Source organism: Rhineura floridana, chromosome 1, assembly GCF_030035675.1.
Source record: "Rhineura floridana isolate rRhiFlo1 chromosome 1, rRhiFlo1.hap2, whole genome shotgun sequence".
In the NCBI taxonomy this organism is placed as follows: domain Eukaryota; kingdom Metazoa; phylum Chordata; class Lepidosauria; order Squamata; family Rhineuridae; genus Rhineura; species Rhineura floridana.
The window spans coordinates 189584269-189607274 of record NC_084480.1 but is presented as its reverse complement, the minus strand read 5'-3'; the positions used below and the strand labels follow the sequence as shown (position 1 = coordinate 189607274).

Here is a 23006-nt window from a genome sequence, read left to right as displayed (position 1 = left end):
AAGTGGCCAGAAATTTGTTTATTACTTTTGCAGAAACTGTGGCCATCACTTTAAACGTCAGTAATTGTTATGTTTGTGGGGGAACTCAGATTGGAGATCACTGGCCCTGGGAAGCTGCCGAATTGAAGTTAGTCAGCTTTATAATACCACCAATATCACAAACCCCCATAGTCAATGGATGTTGAAGGCTACTCTTGTTGGTCGTTGGTGTGTACAAAGGATCTCCCCCGGTGCCCCACAGATAGGTCAGATGCCTTGTGAAACCATGACCATTTTGAATCAGTCTGCAATTAGTTATTGGCCCAATGCCTCTGTGATTCCAGTTAATCTGTTGTGGACAGCAGAGTTAAAGTTAAGGTTAAATTTGTCAGTTATTAATAATAAGTCTTGGAAAGCGTTACCAGGTTTTACTGTGTTTGTGGGAGATATGCTTATTCAGAGTTACCCGAACCCTGGGAGGGAACTTGTACTTTAGGAGAGGTCAGACCATCCTTCTTTCTCATTCCCCTCAGTGCAGGAATTCGGTTAGGACATCTTTTGTATGGTAGGAAAAAGAGGATGACAGTTAAGATTGGTGACTGGAAGGATGATGAGTGGCCCCCTGAAAGGATAGTTCAGTACTATGGACCTGCAACCTGGGCCCAGGATGGGTTATATGGATATAGAACCCCAATCTACATGTTAAATAGAATAATTCGGTTACAAGCAGTGCTTGAACTTATAACAAATGAAACTGCGAGGGCTTTGACTGCTCTGTCTAAAACACAAACCCAACTTAGAAATGCTGTGTACCAAAATAGATTCACCCTTGACTACCTGTTGGCAACGGAAGGAGGGGTTTGTGGGAAGTTCAATTTGACTAATTGTTGCTTACATATTGATGACAATGGAAAAGTAATAGAAGATATAACAGATAAAATAATTTAGCTTGCACATGTGCCTGTACAAACATGGAAAGGATTTGAGTGGGCAGAAGGGCTGGGTCCGTGGTTCCAATGGATAGGAGGGATACGAGGTATTATTGGAACATTAATTGTAGGAATTCTGATGTTTGTCTTGTTACCCTGTATTCTACCTCTGATAATGCGAGGGTTAAGGAACATGATGGAGAGCATAGCGGACAGGAGAACAGCAGTGCAGCTAATGGCGTTGTATGAATATAGGTCCATACCTACCTGTAAGAATGATACTCCCCAAACCTCTTAGCGAGGTCAGTGAAGTATCAAAGGGGGGATTGTAAGGGTTAATGGACGCCATTAGCAAAGAAGGATTCAGCACGTAGACCAGAAGGTGGCGCAAGCGCAGAGGATTGTTCTAGGAATGGAAAATTACCAGCTATACAGTTATGTTTTGTGCAACACACTCACCAATGTATCTTTTCTGTTGTCTGTAACCCAATAAAAGAGCTGTGCCTCAACTGTCAGGAGACACAGTTTGGAGGACAAATTCCCCTGTGTCTCTGCTAGCAATAAAGTCATCTGATGAACCGAACTTGGGCCTGAGACTCCAATTCTTACCTTAACACAAACACAATTCAAACTATGGGTTGAAGCCATGGTTTGGATGGAAAGCACTAGCTGTTGTGTACTGATAGAGTTACCATGGGAAACTATGGCTAATGAAAAGCGGGAAGTGGAGGAAGGAACCCAGAATCTTGTGACTCATGCAGATGAGTTTTTGACATCTGCATTGGGCCTTTCAATACCTGCTTTGCAAGTAAATCAGGCAATCTTGTGAATGTTTTTATCATTTAATTTTTCTTTTTCATCTGACTAGTGCAAGTTGGACTGAAGAATTTTTGTCATTGATGAAGGCTTTTTTTTTAATGCCTTCTGGGTGAATGAGGAGTGTGTGTTTGTTCTCATGTGGGATATTGTTTTTAGCAGGAATGTGTGTTTTGTTTTCTGATGTGAAGCACACAAATGTTGAAAAGGGCTTAGTGATAACAATGTGGAATTGGAGGAAAAGGCAACAGCTGTAGCTGACAGGCAGACTCCCAGACTGAGCCAAGAGAATACTGACAAGGTTCCAGTGCTGGGGTTCTTTATTTGGTAAAACCAACCAGACAAGGAATCAAGTAAAATAGTCTGGTGTGAAATGGAGCAGCAGAAGTAAAACATTCCTTATCAAATTGTTGCAAAGGGGCTGATGTTCAGGAACATTTAAAAAATTAAAGGTGAGTATTTTGGAGGCTTTCAATCTGGGTGGGGGTGTTTTTCCTTCCTGAAAAATTAATATTTGATATTAGGAAAAATTAGGCTGTTGATTTTACCATCCTGGATAACAGAGGAATACTAAACTTCACCTAGCTGTTGATAAGGATATCAAAGAGCTAAGAAGAAATGGAATGTTCTTTCAAATGCTCAAAAGAAAATATGCGATAAGAATGGATGTCAGTGAACCATCAGCATTAAGCTTGTGTGTTTACAAATTTCAGTGCGTAATCAATGCTGGGCAGAGGCACAAGTTTTATTACAATGCCAAGAAGTATTTGATTGTGTGTGGGGGCATCATAAAGCGAAAACCTCTGTTCCTGATTATATCTGTGCAGTGTCATTTGTCTTTATTTGGTCGACTCAGGAAGCTGACATTTTAAACAACAGAGGAAAACGTTCTGGATTATAAGAATGGCAAAGTGTTACCACGCATGCACAAGGAGAGAGGGCGTAAATAGTATACCATTCTACTTTCTTGCTGGTGGGTGAACAGTTTATCTGTCCTTTCGTTTAAAAAACTTGTGTTGCAAAAATATCTGTTGGCTATTTTTGCAAAAATAGGTATCTACAAGTCTGCAAGAATTTCATTATGATGTTTTCAGAGCGCATACTTGTTTGAAACATACTTTATTTTGTTATGAATTTGGCAAGCAACCCCCTCCCCATTCTTAGGGAGCATAAAGTAAAGGACGCCTGGTATTGTTCCTCAGGGAGTATAAACATCCTTGTATTTCACCCCAAAAAGACAAAGAGGAAGAATAGTCTTCACAAACATCTGAAGGTGTGCTATGGATATTTTTTAAAACAGAAACTGGCTTTTAATATTTCCAAGTAGTTTCCACGAGCATTTCTGTGTACTTGCTGAATTAATGAATAAAAACTGGGAAATGCCAAAGGAAATGCTACTGCTGTATCTAAGAATTTTAGGTAGGTATGTTGGCTGACTAAGAAGTGGAGAGGTGAAGATTTCCAAGAAGAGAGATGAGATTCTGAAAAATCTGTCACTTGTCTGTTTATACACTTCCTAATATCTGGTATGTGAAGACTACCCAGTCTTCTAAGACCTTCTGTAACATAAAGGCCCAAATGTACTTGGGGCGGGGGGGGGGAGTCCACAACTCTTACATTTCCTTTGCTAGTGTTTATTATCTTTGCTTCTTGATGGTATTTACATCCTGCGTAAATAGCACTCACTTTTTTCTTGTCCTCACTTGATGTAAAATGTCTCATTGGTTCATTTTTGTTGGTCTATAACTGTGGAAATGTGTGTTTGGGGTTTCAGTGTAAGTTCCTGTTTATTGTGCCTCCTTGACAGGAAAAGAGTTAGTTGCCCCTACAGATAACACTCTTATCTTTGGTATATAAATGAACTGCACCTGTTGGCAGCATCACTTGATTCCACCCCTTTTGGCTTGGGTGATTTAAATCCAAATAGCATGCAAGAATCTTGTCTTAGTGGAGGTGTTTTGAAAATGACTTGTAGCCCTTCTTTTTGGGCTGGTTCACGTGATCGAATAATCCTCCATACAGACCAGTTCAGTGGACACAGTATGAACCAGCATGATCATGTTGACAGGCAGTACTTTCCAATTAACGATTCAAGTGAACAGCCAGAAAATGTGCTGCTGTGTCCATTCAAGTCACCATTGGGAAATGGCTTTGGTCAGTGTGGCCACACTTGCTCATGAGTATTTCCTTCACATGTCTAAATGAAGGGTTTTAGATGATGTCAGCTGCCCCCTGATGATTCCGCTTTGTTCAGAAATCAATACCAGCGGTATAAACATCCATTTATGTTACATCTATATCATCTCTGGCTATCTCAGAATTAATAATCCTTCTCTGTTGAAGCCCTTTGCCTTCAACGGACTGGTGTGCTGGAGCTCCAAAAATTAAATAAAAACCCGAACACCTAAAACAGCCCTGTAAGCTTCCAGGGCCTACAGAACACATGGGATTGTATCTGGTGCTATCCATGTACAAGTGGAAAAAGTGTCCACTCATGCAGTGGGATTTCACTTTCCTTCCCTCTACAGCCTATTGGGCGCCCTCAAAATCTACTCCAGAGGGTTAGAGGAGCATCTGGAACATATTTTAGGAACATGAGGGAAACTGCAGGGAAGAGGAGAAAAGCGTGAAGATCTGTTGTATGAGTGGAAGTCTGCTTCTGCAAATGTTGGTTTCTAGTCATACAAATAAGAACATACTAGCGTAACTGATCTCATTGTCAGTTTCAGTTGATGCAGCCTGATGACATGGACAAGGTGCTTACAATGATGCAGCCAGCAAGGTGTCCTCTCGACCCTTGCCCTCCTTGGCTTATTAAAGCTTGCCGAGGGGGGTTGACCAAGTGGATCCAGAGTGTGTTCAACTCGTCGTTACAGGAAGGAGTGCTTCGAGCCACCTTGAAAGAGGCAGTGATTTGACTGGAAAAGCCCACCCTTGACCCATTGGTTTGTGACAACTACTGCCTGATTGCAAATACCCCCTTTTTAAAGAGGGTAATCGAGAGGGTTGTGGCACAGCAGATGCAAGTACTCTTGGATTAAACAGATTATCTTGACCCATTTCAGTCTCGGTTCAGGCCTGTTCATGGGACTAAATCGGCCTTGGTCACTCTTGGTCACCTTTATTGAGAGAAGAAAAGGGGACCAGGATATCTGAAAGATTGTCTTACCCCTTATATATCCAGTTGATCACTACACTCTGTAGGTGAGGGCTTCCAGCAGATACCATTTTATCAGGAGATGTGTTCCGCACAACACAGGAAGCAAACCTTTAGTATAGTGGCATCTACCCTTTGGAATTCCCTCCCCTTAAATATTAGACAGGCGCCATCTCTGTTATCTTTTTGGTGCCTACTGAAGACCTTCCTCTTTCAACAAGCCTTTTAAGTAGAGACCTTATCCCAGTCTGCTTCTGTGTCGGAATTGCTTTTTAAGATGTTTTTAAAGCTTTTTAAAAAAAGATGTTTTAAAGATGTTCAGTATATTTTAGTGTCTGTTTTTATGATGATTTATAGTGCTTTTAGTGTTTTTGTTTACTTTCCTGGGCTTCTACTGGGAGGAAGGGCAGGATATATATTTAATAAATAATAATAATTGTCTAAAGAAGGAAATTCTGGGTTCGCATTGAATGCCAAGGTTTAGGGGTGGGAGATGTTGCTACCAATTCACAGCTGTGACAAAAATTCTGTATTTCTCCATTGTTTTAAGAACATAAGAAGAGCCTGCTGGATCTGGCCAATGGCTCATTTAGTTCAACATCCTGTTGTCTCACTGAACAACCAGACATCTGTGGGAAGCCTGCAATCAGGACCTGAGTGCAACAGCACTCTCCTCTCCTGTGGTTTCCCCCAACTGGTATTCATAAGCATAATGCCTCTGACAGTGGAAGAACATAGCCATCATGGTTAGTAGCCATTTATAGACTTAGTCTGGTCGCCTCACCTCAAGAAGTATGTTGTAGAACTGGAAAGGTTCAGAAAAGGGCAAGCAAAGTGATCAGGGGAATGGAGCAACATCATTTGGGGCAGCATTTGGGCTTTTTGATTTAGGGAAAAGGCAGGTAAGAGGTGGTATGATAGAAGTCTATAAAATTATGCATGGCAGGGAGGAAGTGGCTAGAGAAAACGTTTCTCCCTTTCTCATAACACTAGATGTGGACATACAATGAAGCTGAATGTTGGAAGATTCAGGACAGACAGAAGAAATCACACAGTTAATTCGTTGTCACAAGAGGCACTGATGGTCACAAACTTGGATGGTTTTAAAAGAGGATTAGACAAATTCATGGAAGATAAGGCTATCAATGGATACTAGGCATGATAGCTATGCTTTGCCTCCATAGTCAGAGGCAGTATGCTTCCAAATACCAGTTGCTGAAAACTGGAGGAGGGGAGAGTGCTCTTGCGCTCAGGTCCTGCTTGTGGGCTTCCCATCTGGTTGGCCACTGTGTGAACAGGATGCTGGACTAGATGGGCCACTGGCCTGATCCAGCAGACTCTTACTTATTTATTTATTACATTTATACCCCACCTTTCTTTTCATGCTAGAAACCAAAGGCGGCTTACATATGTTTCCCAGGCGGTTTCCCATCCAGGCACTGACCAGACTTGACCCTGCTTAGCTTCAGCAGGGTGCTGGCCTCATGTGCCTTCTGACCATAGCCTGTTCTTATGTTTTTATCTTGCTGTTCTTATCTTCCACAAATGTGTTTTTATTAGTAGCATTCACTTCTAGCCTAGTAGAGAGAAAAAAGGGAATCCAAAGGCAGACTGTGTGAGTCTAGCACACAACTATATGACTGAGGGCAGTTGATCCGTGGAATCTTGAAGTGGTGGAATGAGGGGAAGTTGGGACGGAGAGGAAATGTAGGGAGGAAGAGAGATAAATTGGCCAGCATGAGGTTTTGAAACTACAATATTGGAGAGGGTATTAGCTGTTATCCTCCAGTTCATGGTATAACCTCTGATGTGGTGTGTCCAGACCTAGTATACAGTATATTGTAGAAAATAGTGGCATACATAGTTCATATCTGTATGTTGGTCAGTCTTTCTCTCTCACACACAAAGTTTTAAACTTTGATTAATTACTCAGTAATAGTTTGGACTGTCTGAGGACGAGCCATTGGTGTGGATGAAAAATACAGTGAGTGAGAGAAGAAAAAACTTTATTTAATAAAATAAAGAAATGAAATGATTCATGTGTTTATTAACTTAGTAGTTGAAATAAAGAGCAATGAAATGTACATCTACACTATTAAAGGTGTATTATATTTCAAATGTTAATAATGTGCAGTTGCTGGGGGGGGTGCAGTACTATTTACTGGATTGAGTTCAAGGCTACTCAACAGCTGTTTGAGCCTCAGGAGTGAGAAAGCTGAAGCTTTTGATCATCTTAGGGGGAGGACTGTAAATATGGCAACTGATTCTCAAGGATCTTTTCAACTACGCAGTCCTGAAGTTCTTATTAGGGCTACATCACTTAAGATTAACTAAAGCTTTAGAGTTGATTGTGGGGACACTTTTAATCAGTGACAGCAAATCTAATTTGCGGGGTTTTTAAAGTTAAAGGTACACTTGTTTTGAGATGATTTTGCATCTGTTACTGTGACAGGGAACCAAAAAGAAAAGATTAAAGATGATCTTTCCTTGTAAATGAGCAGTTGATTAAATTGAAAGTTGTTACATTTCTTGCTGTATATCAAAAAGGCACCTATACTGAGGTATTGATAATATGAAAATGTAATTGAAATTTACTTGATTAGAAGGTAAATAAATTAACTGTGCATTTTTAATCTGGAGAAATTGAAAGCTTGGCCAATTTTGTAACATTTTGGTTGGTACAGGTATTGCCAAACTCTGGATTTGGGTGTTTTGTTGCCTTATATTGCACTGTGAATGGTTTAAAAATAAGACTCTACATTTAAAGCAGATTAAATTATACAGTGTTAGTATGCCAGAAGGATTTCAGAGAAAGCTGTACTACATTAATCCAACCCAGCTGCCAAATGTCGGTGTAAAATATTGTTCACATTAACAGGGATGTGGAAATGTTTCAGATTCTTAAGAACTAGCATCAGATTAACCAGTATCAAATTCATAGGCAACAGCATCAGCTGTTTGCACCTGGGCAATCAGATGCCCTCATTTTTCCATGTAATCTATTTAATTTGTTGTGTTCTGGGCACAGAATGTTTAGTTTTAATTAATTCTTAGCTTTGCAATGGTAGGGGTCACATGGCACTTCCTAAGAGACAAAAATATTAAGAGTATGACTTTTTGAAGAAAGCTTTGAGATAATACTGTCTCTAAACACCAAAATGTGATAGCATATTGGCCACATATTATCCTGCTTTGTTTCTGCCCACCTCAATAGAAATATGTAGTTTTAAGTCAGATCACATAACTACAAGTTATATTTTTAGTGAATTTTAAGCATCTTTCCTGCTTCACATGACTAACATTTTTTTTACTATAATGTAGTGCAAGGCCACAACACATCCACAATTGCTATAGAACAATAATTGGCAGTGTGGTTAATTGCATGGAAAAAGATGATAATGAAGCAGTTAGGTTTCCACTTCAAAACAGAAAATTAAAGTTTTGAACAAAAAATAGCAATCTGCTCTTTTCCCATTCCCATTCTGTATCAGTCTGTTGCATGAATACAAACATCAGATTGGCTAGAGATTGTCTGCTGACAATTTAGATTACCTGTTATGTGTACTGTACTCTAAAAGACCTTTGTGATAAAGGCATGTTTTCTATCTTGCTGTGTCTTTGTAGTTCAGCAAGCAAATGAAGGACTTCTATGAAGTGCTAAGTATGTTAAACCTTAAATATGTTCATTCTTACATTTATATTCCACCTTTCTTCCAAGGAGCTCAAGGTGGCATAGACACTTCTCTTCCTCTCCATTTTATCCTCACCTCCTTGAGGTAGGCTAGGCTGAGAGATAGACTGGCTCAAGGTTACTTCAGTGGACTTCATTGCTGTGTGGAGCTTTGATCCCTGGCCTCCTAGGTCCTAATCCGTCACTCTAACCACTACACCACACTGATTCTATGGCTTGGTTCATATATAATGTTGGAAACCCCACTTGAAACCTTGGTTTCAGTTCTGGGTTTACAAGGGAAATAATTTTCTGTGTTAACCATGTTTTGCAGAAGTGCACATGCAATGGGAAACCAAGGTTAGCACTGGGGACGGAAGCCGGCATGGGGATCACTGTGGAGAGGGGGAGAGAGCTTGCATCATGAGGTTTGCTCCCAATTTGTAAACCATGATCTACAGCTAAGGCACATCACAGGTAGCTGACAGCTGCTTCTTTGTCCACTAGGAACACAAGGAAGTTATGGAGCTAGTTCTTAATCGTAATGAAAACAATAAGGATTTGAGTGTTTGTTAGTGATAAATCAAGGTGCAGTGTGCCTTTCCTGCTTTTATGTACCAGCTATCGTGTGTTAACACTATAGTTTGCTAGCAGTTTGCTTCTTGTGTGAAATTCTCCTTTGGCCAGAAGGAAGTGCCATTTAGATTGCCTTGTAAGGGCTCTATTCTTTTGAGCCTGTCTCTGATCATTTAGGCAGTACTGAGCAGCGCCTACTCTGTGGAACTCCCTGCCCATTGATGTTAGGGAAGTGCCTTCACTGTATTGTTTTCAGCACCTGCTAAAAACTTTTTTTTGTTTAGGCAGACCTACCCAGATATGTATTTTAACATGTAATATTATTTTAATGCATATGTTAAAAACTGCTTATTTTTCTTTTAGGTCAGTTTGTGTTTACTATCTGATTCTATTGCTATTTTAATGTATTTCATGTAAAACACCTAGAGGTTTTGATGATTAATAGGTATATAAATCATATTAAATAAATAATATAAATCATGATTCGTTTTTCACTATCATAGGACAATCCTCAACTGTGAGGAGAGATTGCTTGGATGATATTTCCCCCCACCCCCTTTTATCCTCTCTTCCCTCATTCTGATTAGACTGGAAAATCGTTTCCCCCTCCCCCATTAGGGTCTTGCTACAGCTTGAAGTCTGTCTTCCTGATGTCCCTTCAGTGTATAGCTGAGCAGTTTTGTCCCACAGCCCTTAATCCTCTGCTGTTGTATTCTTTCTTACGTTGGGATCCGTGAGATGCTTTGTCTAAGAGTTTTGTTCCTGACATCATGGTTGAGAGCTGTTTTGCATGCGCACAGCTGAGGAGAGGTTTTAGAGTGAGTCTCAACATCATTGATGCTTAAAGCATCAATGTTCAATTCAAATGAACATTTTCAGTCCTTGTCTAAGGCCTGCAATGGAGGGGAAGGGGAGAAATACACCTAATCTCATGGAGTGGCAGTGTAGGGAACGGTGACAGAAATTTATGAGAGGGAGTCATTGATGCATGCAGGGGTTGGAGGGGAAAGAGACAGTTTCATGTACAGGAAGAAGCTGTCATCTTACTACACTTACACAGTATAAACTTGTCCTTTTTTGTCCTGGAGTAAATTTGTGGTCTTGTTCTTCTCCAATATCCAGGGCTTCCTGTGGTTGCATGATGCCAGCTACACGGAGTGCTCGGGAGGCTAAAGAGCACTGGTCACATGCCTCTCTAGTTTTGTAGTACTGTATAGAAAACGTTTGACAGGTACAGGTATATCTGTAGCCTCAGTAATGTGGGCACAATACTCATGCAGTTTGAAATCATACCATGTGGGTAAAGGCACAGCAGCCCTGTGTTTTGCAGGTGCCAACAATTAGCTGACTGGTGGTGCCTGCAAACCTCCTTTCAGCTCAGCCACATCTTTACTTGCCCTACACCTGATGTTGACAGGTGCGTATGGTTTGCCTGAAATGACCACTTGGGTCAAATGGGGAGGTCTGGAGGGCCTAGGTAGGCCAGTGGGCCAGAGGTTCCCCACTGCTGCTCTATGAAATAGCCTGTGATATGCCAAGGAATCGAGAATGCTGGTGAAACATACCTGGCATATTATATTCCTATGCAGAATCAGTATTATCCCTCAGTTTGCTGTTTTTGTTAATTTAAGTTGATAGGCACAGGTTAAATTAACATTTTCTTTTGGACATATTCATGCTAACTTGTCAAACAATAGATATTGTTTCCCTTCTCACATCTGTGTATGAATATACAAAAAAGCATGCAAGTAGCTCACTGACTAGCTTTTCCACCTAGAGTTTATTCAGAGATTAAGCCAGCCTTGCATGTCTTTAAAAAGTTTCTAGCCACGTTGAAGTTTCCTTGCTGCTAGTTTGTTATAGAGGCTAAGAGTGTGGGGTTGTGGGCTGGGAGGTTCTTGGTCCATATCCTACCTTAGCTGTGAGCTTGCTAGTTATCTGTAGGTAGGTCACTCTCCATTTCTGTGCGCACACACATATATATACACACCCAGTCGCAATCCACAATGTGGAAATAGTACTGGATTATTTTTTGTGAAGTTGGAACCTTGCAAGGTTACTTGGATAACGTATGTGAAATGCTTGAACATTAAAAAAAGTGCTATATAAGCACTTGGCATTAAAATTATTAGCTTTCCTACCCACATCTACGTATTGTTAGTAATTTGTGACATATTGACAATCCAAAAGAAAAGAACAAGCTTTTGTTTTTAAAAAATCACCTGCTTGATTGCCTGAATGAGATTCTTACTTGCCAAAGGTTAACAAGTAATTGGCTAATTCCAAACATGGCTTAAAATAAGCAGGGATGCAGTGACTTCTGTACAAAGAAGCACTTTCTCTCACACACAAGGTTAAGGAGGCACCACATCTCTAATGGTTGTAGTAACTTTTAAGGTTTGGTCTGTCCCCAGTGCTGACTGATTTTCAGGAAATGTATAAATACTGAGGGAGGGGGGTGAGGAAATCTGCCACTGACCTCTTTGGGGCGAGTTTTCCTCCTGGGAACCCTTGAATGGAGAAATGCCTTTTGGGTGATGAATGAAAGGACAGCAATTCAGAAGGAGTCCAGTGATCACAAAAGGGTGGGAAATGCTCTTTGTGTGCTTTCTGGTACGCACCTCAGTGCAAGAGCCAGCTGCAGTCCAGGTGCATGTGTTTACTCCTTGCTTGAGCTGTGTTGCAGTCAATTCCAGGCAACAAGTTTTTTTTTTTAAGAGCCAGTTGGCAAAGAGAAGGGAAGCGGCTGTGTCTCCCAGGCAGCAGCTGTCTGCTGATAACTGAATCCGCAGGACTTTGACAGGCAGCTGCACGTGTCAGTCAGTTTTATATCTCCAGCTACTGCTGTCTTCCTATCACTCTGTCAGCATTAAAGGCTGTTTGAAATCAAATGGAGAGTGCTGAGTGTACAGAAGCAATCTCTCTCTAAAATGTGTTGGCAGCATGGATGCTTATTGATGGCTGTTGAGCCTATTTATAACACCGTGGTAGCTGAGTTCTTCCCTTGTTAATAGTAGTGATAAATATACATGGGGACCTATGGAAAAAATGTTAGGGAGGAAGATTTCTCTTATTCTTTTCCCCCTACACATTCTTGCACATGCACATATATTCATTTGTTGCACACACACACACACAGATTTTCAGGCCTGCTTTCTCTTCCTTCTTCATAGAGCTAATGCACAAATTAATTGCTCCCAGTATCTCCCCAAAGTTCCTATCCTGTCATTCTTCCTGCCCCTGTAACTCATCTCTGTCATCACACCTCCTCCTGATCCTCTCCTCTTTACCAGCAGCTGCGGGTGGTAACTACAACAGTCTCTTCAGAGTCCTTCTGTTCACTGGATTCAGAAAACCAGTGGATCTACTGGATTCAGAAAACCAGGCAAGGGAACCCAGACCAGTGGTGCATCCCGAGAGCTCTCAGGCTTATAGGTTTGTTGGCACGTAATGATCACTGTTGCAGAAGGAAGCAAACCCACCAACCAGGCTTACTGTTACAAGCTGGGAAGGTTTTATTTTAAATCATTTATTTTATTTTATTTTATTTTATTTTGTTTCATTTTTAAACCGCCCATAGCGAGTAGCTCTCTGGGCAGTGAACAAAACAGGATTAAAATACAATATACAATAAAATCAGTGACGAACAACAGCAAATTAAACAAAAACATTAGATAGAACATATTGACATTAAAATTGAACATTATAATAACATTAAAATGCCTGGGAGTATAGCCAGGTCTTAACCTGGCGCCTAAAATAAAGTACCGTAGGCGCCAGGCGTATCTCCTCAGGTAGGCTGTTCCATAGTTCGGGGGCCACCACAGAAAAGGCCCTAGATCTAATAACAATCCTCCGGGCATCCTGGTGAGTTGGTACCCGGAGGAGGGCCTTGGATACTGAACGAAATGAACGGGTAGGTTCATAGCGGGAGAGGCGTTCCACAAGGTACTGCGGTTCCACACCGTGTAAGGCTTTATAGGTCAAAACCAGCACCTTGAATCCGGCTCGGAAACAAATAGGCAGCCAGTGCAAACGGGCCAGGACAGGTGTTATATGCGCGGACCAGCGGGTCCCTGTCAACAACCTGGCTGCCGCGTTTTGCACTAGCTGAAGTTTCCGAACGGTCTTCAAGGGCAGCCCTACATAGAGCGCATTACAGTAGTCCAATCTAGAGGTTACCAGAGCGTGAACAACTGAGGCGAGATCGTCACTGTCCAGATAGGGGCGTAGTTGGGCTACTAAACGAAGATGGTAAAACGCATTCTGAGCCACCGAGGCCACTTGAGCCTCAAGCAACAAGGAAGGGTCAAAAAGGACCCCCAGACTACGAACCTGTTCCTTCAAGGGGAGTGTAACCCCATCTAGAACAGGATAAACATCCACCATCTGGGCAGAGAAAGAGCTCACCAACAATGTCTCAGTCTTGTCTGGATTGAGCTTCAGTTTATTAGCTCTCATCCAGTCCGTTATCGCGGTCAGGCAACGGTTCAGCACATCAACAGCCTCACCTGAAGAAGGTGAAAAGGAGAAGTAGAGTTGCGTGTCATCAGTGTACTGATGGCAACGCACTCCAAAACTCCTGATGACCGCACCCAGAGGCTGCATGTAGATGTTAAAGAGCATGGGGGACAAGACCGACCCCTGGGGGACTCCACAATGGGGAGTCCAGGGTGTCGAGTAATGTTCCCCAAGCACTACCTTCTGGCGACGATCCGTTAAGTAGGAGCAGAGCCACTGCCAAGCAGTGCCTCCAACTCCCAACTCCACGAGCCTCCCCAGAAGGATACCATGGTCGATGGTATCAAACGCCGCTGAGAGATCAAGGAGAATCAACAGAGTCACACTCCCCCTGTCCCTCTCCTGACAAAGGTCATCATACAGGGCGACCAAGGCTGTTTCAGTGCCAAAACCGGGCCTAAAACCGGATTGAAACGGATCCAGATAATCGGTTTCATCCAAGAGCGCCTGGAGCTGGCCGGCGACCACCCGCTCCAAGACCTTGCCCAAAAAAGGGGCATTTGCCACCGGTCTATAGTTGTTCAAAATATCTGGGTCCAAAGAAGGTTTCTTTAGAAGAGGTCTCACTACTGCCTCCTTGAGACTACCAGGGGCTACTCCCTCTCTCAAGGAGGCATTTATCACCTCTTTGGCCCAGCTGGTGGTTACAGCCCTGCTGGCCTTCACCAACCAAGATGGACAAGGGTCAAGGGCAGACGTGGTCGCCCGCACCATTCCAAGCGCCTTGTCCACTTCCTCGAGCTGCACCAACTGAAACTCATCCAACAATGAAGGACAAGACCGCGTTCTGGACACTTCAATGGAATCAACTGTCATAACATCAGAGTCTAAGTCCCGACGGATGCAAGCAATCTTGTCCTGAAAGTGCTCTGCAAATTCGTTGCAGTGGGCTTCCGATGTTTCCATAGTGTCATGAGGGCCAGAATGTAAAAGCCCTCGTACCACCCTAAAGAGCTCTGCTGGGCGGCAAAGGGATGATCTAATGGTGGCAGCAAAATATGACTTTTTTGCTGCCCTAACCGCTTTTACATACAACTTTGTGGAAGCACTCACCAAAGAATGACTACATCCGTCAGGAGTTTGCCTCCACCTGCACTCTAGCCTCCTTCTCTCTTGCTTCATCGCTCTCAGCTCCGGGGTATACCACGGTGCTGTATGAGCTCTGCACCGAAGGGGGCGCGCGGGAGCGATCATGTCAGTGGCCCGGGTCATCTCCGCATTCCACAGGTCGACCATGGCCTTGACAGGAGCGCCAGTGCTATCAGCCAGAAAAACTCCCAGAGCGCTCTGGAAAGCAACAGGATCCATAAGCCTCCAGGAGCGGACCAACTTAATAGGTCCCCCACCTCTGCAGAGGGAAAGGGCTGTTGTGAGTCTAAAACTCAGCAAGCGGTGATCTGTCCATGACAATGGAGTAGATGAAAAATACTCCACCTTCAGATCACCATCTCTTTTTTTTCCAATTAATTTTTATTCAAATTTTCGAAACCAAAACAATACAAAAAGAAAAAACACAAATCCATAACTAATACAATAAAAAGAAAAAAATATATAAAAAATATTGATTTCCGATTTGTTGTAGTTCAGCTATAAGTCTATAATATATAACAAGCCTGTATCTTGATAGATTATAAAATCACCTTCCTCCAGCGGTTATCATAATTGGTTACAAATCTCATTAACATCATATCATTTTATTCTTCCACAAAAAGTCAAAGAGAAGTTTCCAATCCTTGAGATATATGTCCATCAATTTTTTTTCTAGATAAACGTGTCAATTAATCCAACTCATCAAGTCTACTAAGTCCAGTAATTTCAAATCGCTCTTCTTCCATTATCCGTATTGGTTCCATCTTCCATCTTTACGCGCCCAATAATCTTGCTGTCATAGTCATATAATAAGAGTCTGATAGGAATTTCCTTTTTCACAGATATTTTCTTGCCATCAATTCCGAACGTATCACTGAAATATTGTTGCAAAGCCGCATCTCTGTTCCTCTTTTTTATATGATACACTAGCACATCTCTTGAAGATTTTTCCATTGACACAAAACAGGGATTAATTCTGTTAGCTTTCTGCATTTCAAGTTCCATCAAATCCTTCCAGTCCAGGAATTTTTTTGAACCGATAATATCTTTATCTCCAATCTCTTCAATTCCTTCAGGGACAGCGCTGAGTTCCAAACCGTAATATTTGTCTCCAGGATCCATCACAGCCAGGAAATCCAAATCTTTTTCCATATCCATATTTAATCCAATCTCCATAGTTTGAACCTTGCCTTTAATTTCTCTTTCATCCTTTTTTGGTTTTCCAGATCCATCTTTATTCTCCTTTCTCATAGAATCCTGAATTTCTTTCAGCTCCTGTCTCATTTCGTCAAATTCAATTCTCAACGCTTGACTATTATTTCTCAGTTCTTGTTTTATTGACTTAATCCCATTCATTATTTTCTGAAACATGTCTAAAGATAAAGTCCCTTCTTGTACATCCATGATCTTCTTAATTGTCATTCTTAAAGCCAAAGGAACAAAACTCCTTCAATTTTCAATGTCCCAAGCAAAGAGCAGTTTATTTCTTTATCCAGTTACAAAGGAGTTAATCTTTCAAACCAACTGGCGTCACACTCTAGACAGCCCTTATCTCTTATATGCCCAGAAGTGCAAAAACAGCTTTAGTTCACAGCGTCCAAATAACTAGTAGCAGAAAAAATGAGCAGATTCGTCAAAAAAAAAAAGTAGATCAGAAAAAATAGTCCCAGACATATATTACACAAAAGTCTTATAAATCAAAAAGAAAACCCTCATCCGTTGTAATCTTTATAATGCTATTTTCCATGTCAGCTTTTTGCAATAAAAAAAAGATAGGCTATTTTTATTTTCTTCCCCCTTAGTTCCATGAGTAAAAGAGAAGGAAAGTTTTGGCTCACCCAGGTTTTCTTAATTGCTGATTCTTTGACAAATCTCTTTAGCTGTGTAGATAAGAAAGTATTAAGCGTAGACAGGAGAATGCTTGCCTGTTAGACCGTTTTTCTTTAAAGAAAAAAAAAGGTCACTTTTTCAGCTGAGCTAGCTAGGAATCCTCGCTCCGTCCGAGCTGCTGGAAGACCTTCTTTCACAGACAATTCTGACGAATTCCAGTCTTCAACAATCACAACAGAGCTGTGTGGGAAATCTCACGTTTCTTCCTTATCCGGAAGAAATTATCCCCAGTCAAAAAAGACCCTTCTGACTGGATTTAAAACTGAAAAAGTTTCATCCAAGACGGGAGCCGTCTCAGAGGCTGCACAGGCGGAGGGATCCTCCTGGGAAGTCTCCTTCAGATCACCATCTCCATGACCAGTGGCGAAGATCAAATCAAGAGTATGTCCTGATACATGTGTCGGGCCAGTAGCAACTTGAGACAGCCCCATGGTTGTCATGGAGGCCATGAAGTCCTGAGCTGCCCCGGACAAGACAGACTCGGCATGAATGTTGACATCCCCCAGTACCACAAGTCTGGGGGATCTCAACAATACCTCTGAGACTATCTCCATCAGCTCAGCTAGGGAAGCCATTGGGCAGCAAGGTGGGCGGTACACCAACAGTATTCCCAATCTGTCTTCTTGGCCCAGCACAAGATGAAGACACTCCAAACCAGTCGCCGTCTGGACAGGGTTCTTGGTGAGAGAGAAAGAACTCCGATAGACCACAGCAACCCCGCCTCCCCGGCCCTCAGATCTACCACAGTGCTGCACCGAATACCCAGGTGGGCAAAGCTGGGAAAGAGCAACTCCTCCCTGCTCACCCACCCAGGTCTCGGTAATACACGCAAGGTCGGCGCCCTTCTCCACAATTAAATCGTGGATAAGGGGGTTTTTATTAACGACTGACCTAGCATTTAAAAGCAGCACCTGGAGATCCGAGAGCTGGCTGACAGTACAACCAACAGTCCTGTGGATACAAGGAGAACCGGAACAAGGTACAGACACAACTTGTCTGGGCCGAGTTCCCCTTACCTGGCACGTTCTCCTCCCAACGCCATACCTCCCATTACCCGTCACAACGTTAATTGGGGCCCCCGAAAATCTCCTTGCGAGGTTCAAGGCATGTTCTCCCAGGCACATCTTAAAATAAATCTAACACAACAGAACACTTAAACAACATAAACACACACACACACATCCACTCAATCTCATTCACACAACAACAGACAAACAAGCAAACAAACAAATTAAAATACAGCCAAACAACAACAATAATCAGCATTAAAAACCCTCCTCCATAGTAAGTCTTATCTACAAGCACAAATCATCAAGCACAAATAAGTGTAACCACACATTTTTTTCATTTATTTTAATTTCTTTAAACAACACCTGTAGGCACGATTAAGGGAAGTGTTTCAGATCACATGTAATTATTCTATAATTGGAGTGACTTTTGCAATCAGTTATATTGGCCCTGTACATTAGGTATGTATTAGCTGAGCCAGAAGGCACTGTGGCTTTTGCCACTGGCTAGAGGACCACAGGCCCCTGGGAGGCGGCATTCCCTCCTTCCCCGGAAAACCAGCCTGGCTCCAGCCATTGATCAGAGCAGGAGCAAATTTAGGGTGCTTGCTTCTTACTGCTCTGCACCACTTCCATCCCTGCAAGAGCAAAGACAATCAAACTGGCCCTTCCCTTTTGTTCTGGCACTGTCAAACCAATCTCTCTCCTCTGTTTCAGAGATTATCTGAAACTACCTTCCTTCCCATACAAATGAAAGCTTGTCTTGCTACTCTCCCACCCCACCTGCCCAAGCTTTTTCTTTACAGTTTCGTATGGGGGTGAGCAAGAGTTTGAATGTCCTCAGAGCATGGAAAAATTATAGTTTTCTTTTTTAATGCACCTCAGTGAAGCAGGAGATAGTTCTTGTGAAGGCTTGCCAGTTTTTCATTTGGAGAGAGCTCATGTACTGTGCTATGAATTTGAATGTCACTTGCAATTTTGCATAATTTTAACTCATCAGCTATGTGACTTGGTGAATTGGATTCAGCTGTGCTTGTGGTTGCTTAGGCAGTTTTTCAGAAGGGAAAACTCTACCCCAGATCCTTTTCGGATTATAACTTGAGTAGAAACAGCCATGTGTTCACCGGGAGGCGATCACTATCTGTTTTGCTAGTCATCTGATAGGATCTCGCTTTGGCTATATTTGCTGTGTTTGGGAAATATGAAAAGAAAGGTTACTGAGATCGCTGCACATTTGAGTGTACTAACTATTAATTCCTTTGTTTTTGTATGTTTGTGTTTTTCATTCTAGGGAGCACGGGTTTGGTTGCGAGAAAATGGCCAGCATTATCCAAGTACTGTCCTTTCCTGCGCGGAGGGAATTGTTGTGTTCAGGACGGATTATGGCCAGGTAAATATGTCAATTCTAAAGACTTTTTGATTTTTAAAAAATTAGTTACAAACAGTAATAACAACACAATAATTATACAATTTTCTTTTTATCTCAAGAAACTAAAAATATCAGGAAAGTGTAACACATTTTACTGGCATTATACACTTCATGTACACTTTTATATTTCTCTTATTATTTATTTATTCATTTATTAAACTTCTATCTTGCCCTTCCTTCCTGAAGGAGCCCAGGGTGGTAAACAAAGGAGAAAACAGTAAAAAAAACCTTTAAAACATTATTTTTTTTCAAAATGGTTTGCTGGATAAAATATATAATATACAATTTTTTGCAAACAATTAAAAAAACTCTGCATGTATACTTTTATTACCATATTTACTGATGTTTTTATTGTGTGTGCCTACCAATAACAATCCTGTTGTGCTGTGTATGCTTTTTTGGCTCTTTCGACCTTGTGGTGGATGTGCAGAGAGGTACATGTGCTGCTGCTGAAAGCTGTAAGTTTACTCAGCTCATGTAATGGTACGCATGCACGCACATTCACACACACACCATTAACAAATATGCAGAGATAAAAGCAGGAAAAGGCAGCTCTTTCAGGACTTGCAAAGATTTCTAGCTATTGCCAGGTTCCAACAAATCCCTCGTCAATCACAATGACTTCACTCATTGGCTAAAAACCTGAAAGAGCAGGGATTGGAGCAGCTCATTGCACAAAAATTGCAGGAAGGGAGTGGTGTATATCTTTTTTCCAGTGTACTTAGAAACTTTTAAAAAAATGAAACCTAAGAGCCTGGAACCCCTGCTGTTCCTGTTCCTGGTAGAAATAGACCAGTTCTACCCATCTGTTGGTGGCCCAGGCTACTAGCCATAATGGCTATACTCTGCCTCCACCGTCAGAGGTGGTATGCTTTGGAATACCAGTTGCTGGAAACCGCAGGAGAGGAAAGTGCTCTTGTGCTTAGGTCCTACTTGTGGGCTTCCCATAGGCATTTGGCTGGCCACTGTGAGAACAGGATTCTGGACTAGATGGGTCATTGGCCTGATCCAGCAGGCTCTTCTTATGTACTTATGTTCTTATAATTTGTACAAGCCGCCTTTACAGGCTCTCTGACTCAAATTTCTTTGCATCATCCCTATATCGTTTATCTCTGTGGGTTCCCCCCCCAAAAATTGCAAGTTATTTGAATCTGAGAGGCTTTATAAATTATGCAAAATACCTTTTTTGTGTGCAAATAATAAAAGTAAGGGGGTGTATAATTTATTCCAGGCATTCCCGAACTGTGGACTGTAGGCCAACAGTGGCCCGTGAGCTTCATTCAGGTAGTCTGCAGTTTGTCTGTAGATTTGTGGTTAAAGATGGGAGGTGGCATATCCATCACATTAAATATTCACTTTGATTTGTATTTTTATTGCTTCTTTTATTTCTTCTATTATAATACAGTAAAATACACCACATAAGAAACAAAATAAAGAAAAATACATTTAAAAATCGAACATTATCTAGCACAGCGTATTACAATTGTTAAAACAGGCAAAAAGACCATTAGGTAGTCTGCCTAGACCCTCGGCAATTTGCAAGTGATCCATGGAGCGGGGAGGTTGGGAACGACTGATTTATTCTGATCTCAGATTGTTCAACCATTGACTCCAGAAGGCGGGGGGAGCATGGGACAGACAATAGACAACAGCCTTGCCACATTTATTTTATCCTACACTTGAGGTTTTATTTTCTTTTTAATTGCTGGAAAACCTCTTTGGAGTTATGCAGAACTTTTTCCATTCTAGACATCGTAACTTCAGAATGGCTTCTCATATTGCTTTTGAAAGGCATTTGGACACTGCGGAATGGTAGCTCTGTCTGCAGATTTATTTTAACCACTTAAGCTACCTGTAATCCGCCATTCATCCTAGGGTTCCAGGGTGGCACAATATAATATTAATATTGTACTAAACAATAAAAATTGAAAATTAATAGTCACACATAAAACAGGCAGCAGAAAGCAAAATAAAATGTCACTGTACACTTCAGCCCTCCCCAAAGATGCAGAATGTGTAATGTCAGTCTTGTGATAAACTTGTCTTGGAAAAGAATAAGTGTATTTCTGATTCTTTTATTGGTATCTGTCAATCAAAATTTATTTTGAAGTCGGAGTCGGTACATTTCTACCAACTCCGACTCCACCCAAAACTGCTTCCGACTCTGACTCCCCGACTCCGACTCCACATGTTGAATGTTTGGAGCAGTAGTTCCAGATGCATGAGTAATTAGTCCTAGCTATAAAATTCTTAATTCCATAAAGGAAGCCACAGACCTGAACTCACAAGATCTGAACAGGGTGGTTCATGACAGATGCTCTTGGAGGTCACTGATTCATAGGGTCGCCATAAGTCAAAATCGACTTGAAGGCACATAACAACAACAACAACAAGAAAAACATATTAAATGTTGGGTGCTCTTTACTGGTTTTAGGCCTTAGGGTTTCAGAGGAGCCAGAATACCAAGGAAAAATTTAAAGGTGTTGAGGAAAAAATGACTCCTTAGAGAAGCCTATGAACACACACTGTAAATGAGATACTGGCAAGATGCAGTTACACTATCATGTAGAAGAATCTGAGTGTTGGCTGAAATGTTGTTTATTTTAACCTACATGGAGGAAAAAAGAAGGTTGAAGGCATAGTTGTTCATTATTTGGACAAGAATTGGAAGGGAAATTATAACATCGGTTATCCAGTGTTGTAGTCCTAACCCTTTCAGGATTATTTTAACTACTAGCCAGTCCATCTTTTGCACATTTATAAATAACTAGTGCTTTTTGTGTGTGTGTGTGACAGTGCTCATCAGTACGAAGTACCATCACCTCTTTTTTTTGCTGCCCATGGCAACCATTTTGTGCTGGCACTCTCTGAATTTTTATCAAGATATGTGTACTCATTTTTTTTTTACTAAACAAGCACTGGAAATAACTAATACTAAAGTTTTTTTAAAAAACAGGGTGAAACCCAAACACAGCATATGGACTTATGTTATGTAATGACACAAGGTGTTTCTACTTTCAGAAACTCATGCGGTGAGGCAATCAGTGGGACACCATCATGTAGCACACAAAATATATGTTATGGCACATTTACATTAAGACATCACTGAAAGACTTTGCAGTTAAACACATTTAATTAAAATAAATATTTCCAAATGTTTTCTGAGCAACTTTGTGCTGTATTTTAATGTTTAGATTTAGGTGTTTTATTTCATTTTTACATTTAATTTTTCAGGAGTATCTCTAAAATGTACCTTTTTATTCTCTGGAAAGTTGAAATGACCGTTGGCTGAAAGCAACAAAACTTTACTGTATTAATAAGCTTTAATTGTGGGGCAGTTTTTTGGGTAAAGTAGAAACAAAATAACAAAATGCATGACCAGTTGCAGTTCAGGCCTAACCATTGGCATATATATCTTATGTCAGTCTTTAGCAAAATGTTCCTGTAAATTGTATCAGAGCACACTTAACTTTCATAGGCATTCTAAAATGTAACTTTCTTGAATATATTTCAGCCATTTGCTCTTGACAAGGGGAAATTGTAAGGTGGAAGACTGAAAACTCAGTTGATTAGGGGACATATGATCTCTTTGCTAAGAACAGAACTGTGTCAATGTCGTGAAATTAACTTATCTCCCTTTCAGCACTGCAGCTGAATACATCCAATATTCAGTCTGTCACCAAGGCTAGTTGTCTACGAATAACTGCTCTTTGCCTGGTTGCATGAAGTGGGCCGGGTGGGTTAGCAGCTTATTCTACTCTAATCGTGTGCATTCTGTTGTGTACACTAAATGATAAATGTGTGGAAATGAATCAATAGTGTAAGGTTAAATAATACATATCTGGGTTCACACTGTTAGCTGAATCAAATATGCCTCCCTTCAATTAGTTGTTAGGTAAGTTTACAGCAGAAGTACATTGTGTTCAACACAGAGGTTTAATCA

At 41.2% G+C, this 23006-nt stretch overlaps 1 protein-coding gene across 7 annotated transcripts in view; it reads left to right on the top strand.

Moving 5' to 3' along the window:
- MYO10 (myosin X) overlaps positions 1-23006 on the top strand; it is a 246686-nt gene that overhangs the window by 43269 nt on the left and 180411 nt on the right. For all 7 annotated transcript variants that reach the window (XM_061589660.1, XM_061589684.1, XM_061589651.1 and 4 more), the window contains exon 2: positions 18926-19024. In XM_061589660.1, the coding sequence (XP_061445644.1) occupies positions 18926-19024 (99 nt within the window). The remainder of the gene's footprint in view (positions 1-18925; positions 19025-23006) is intronic.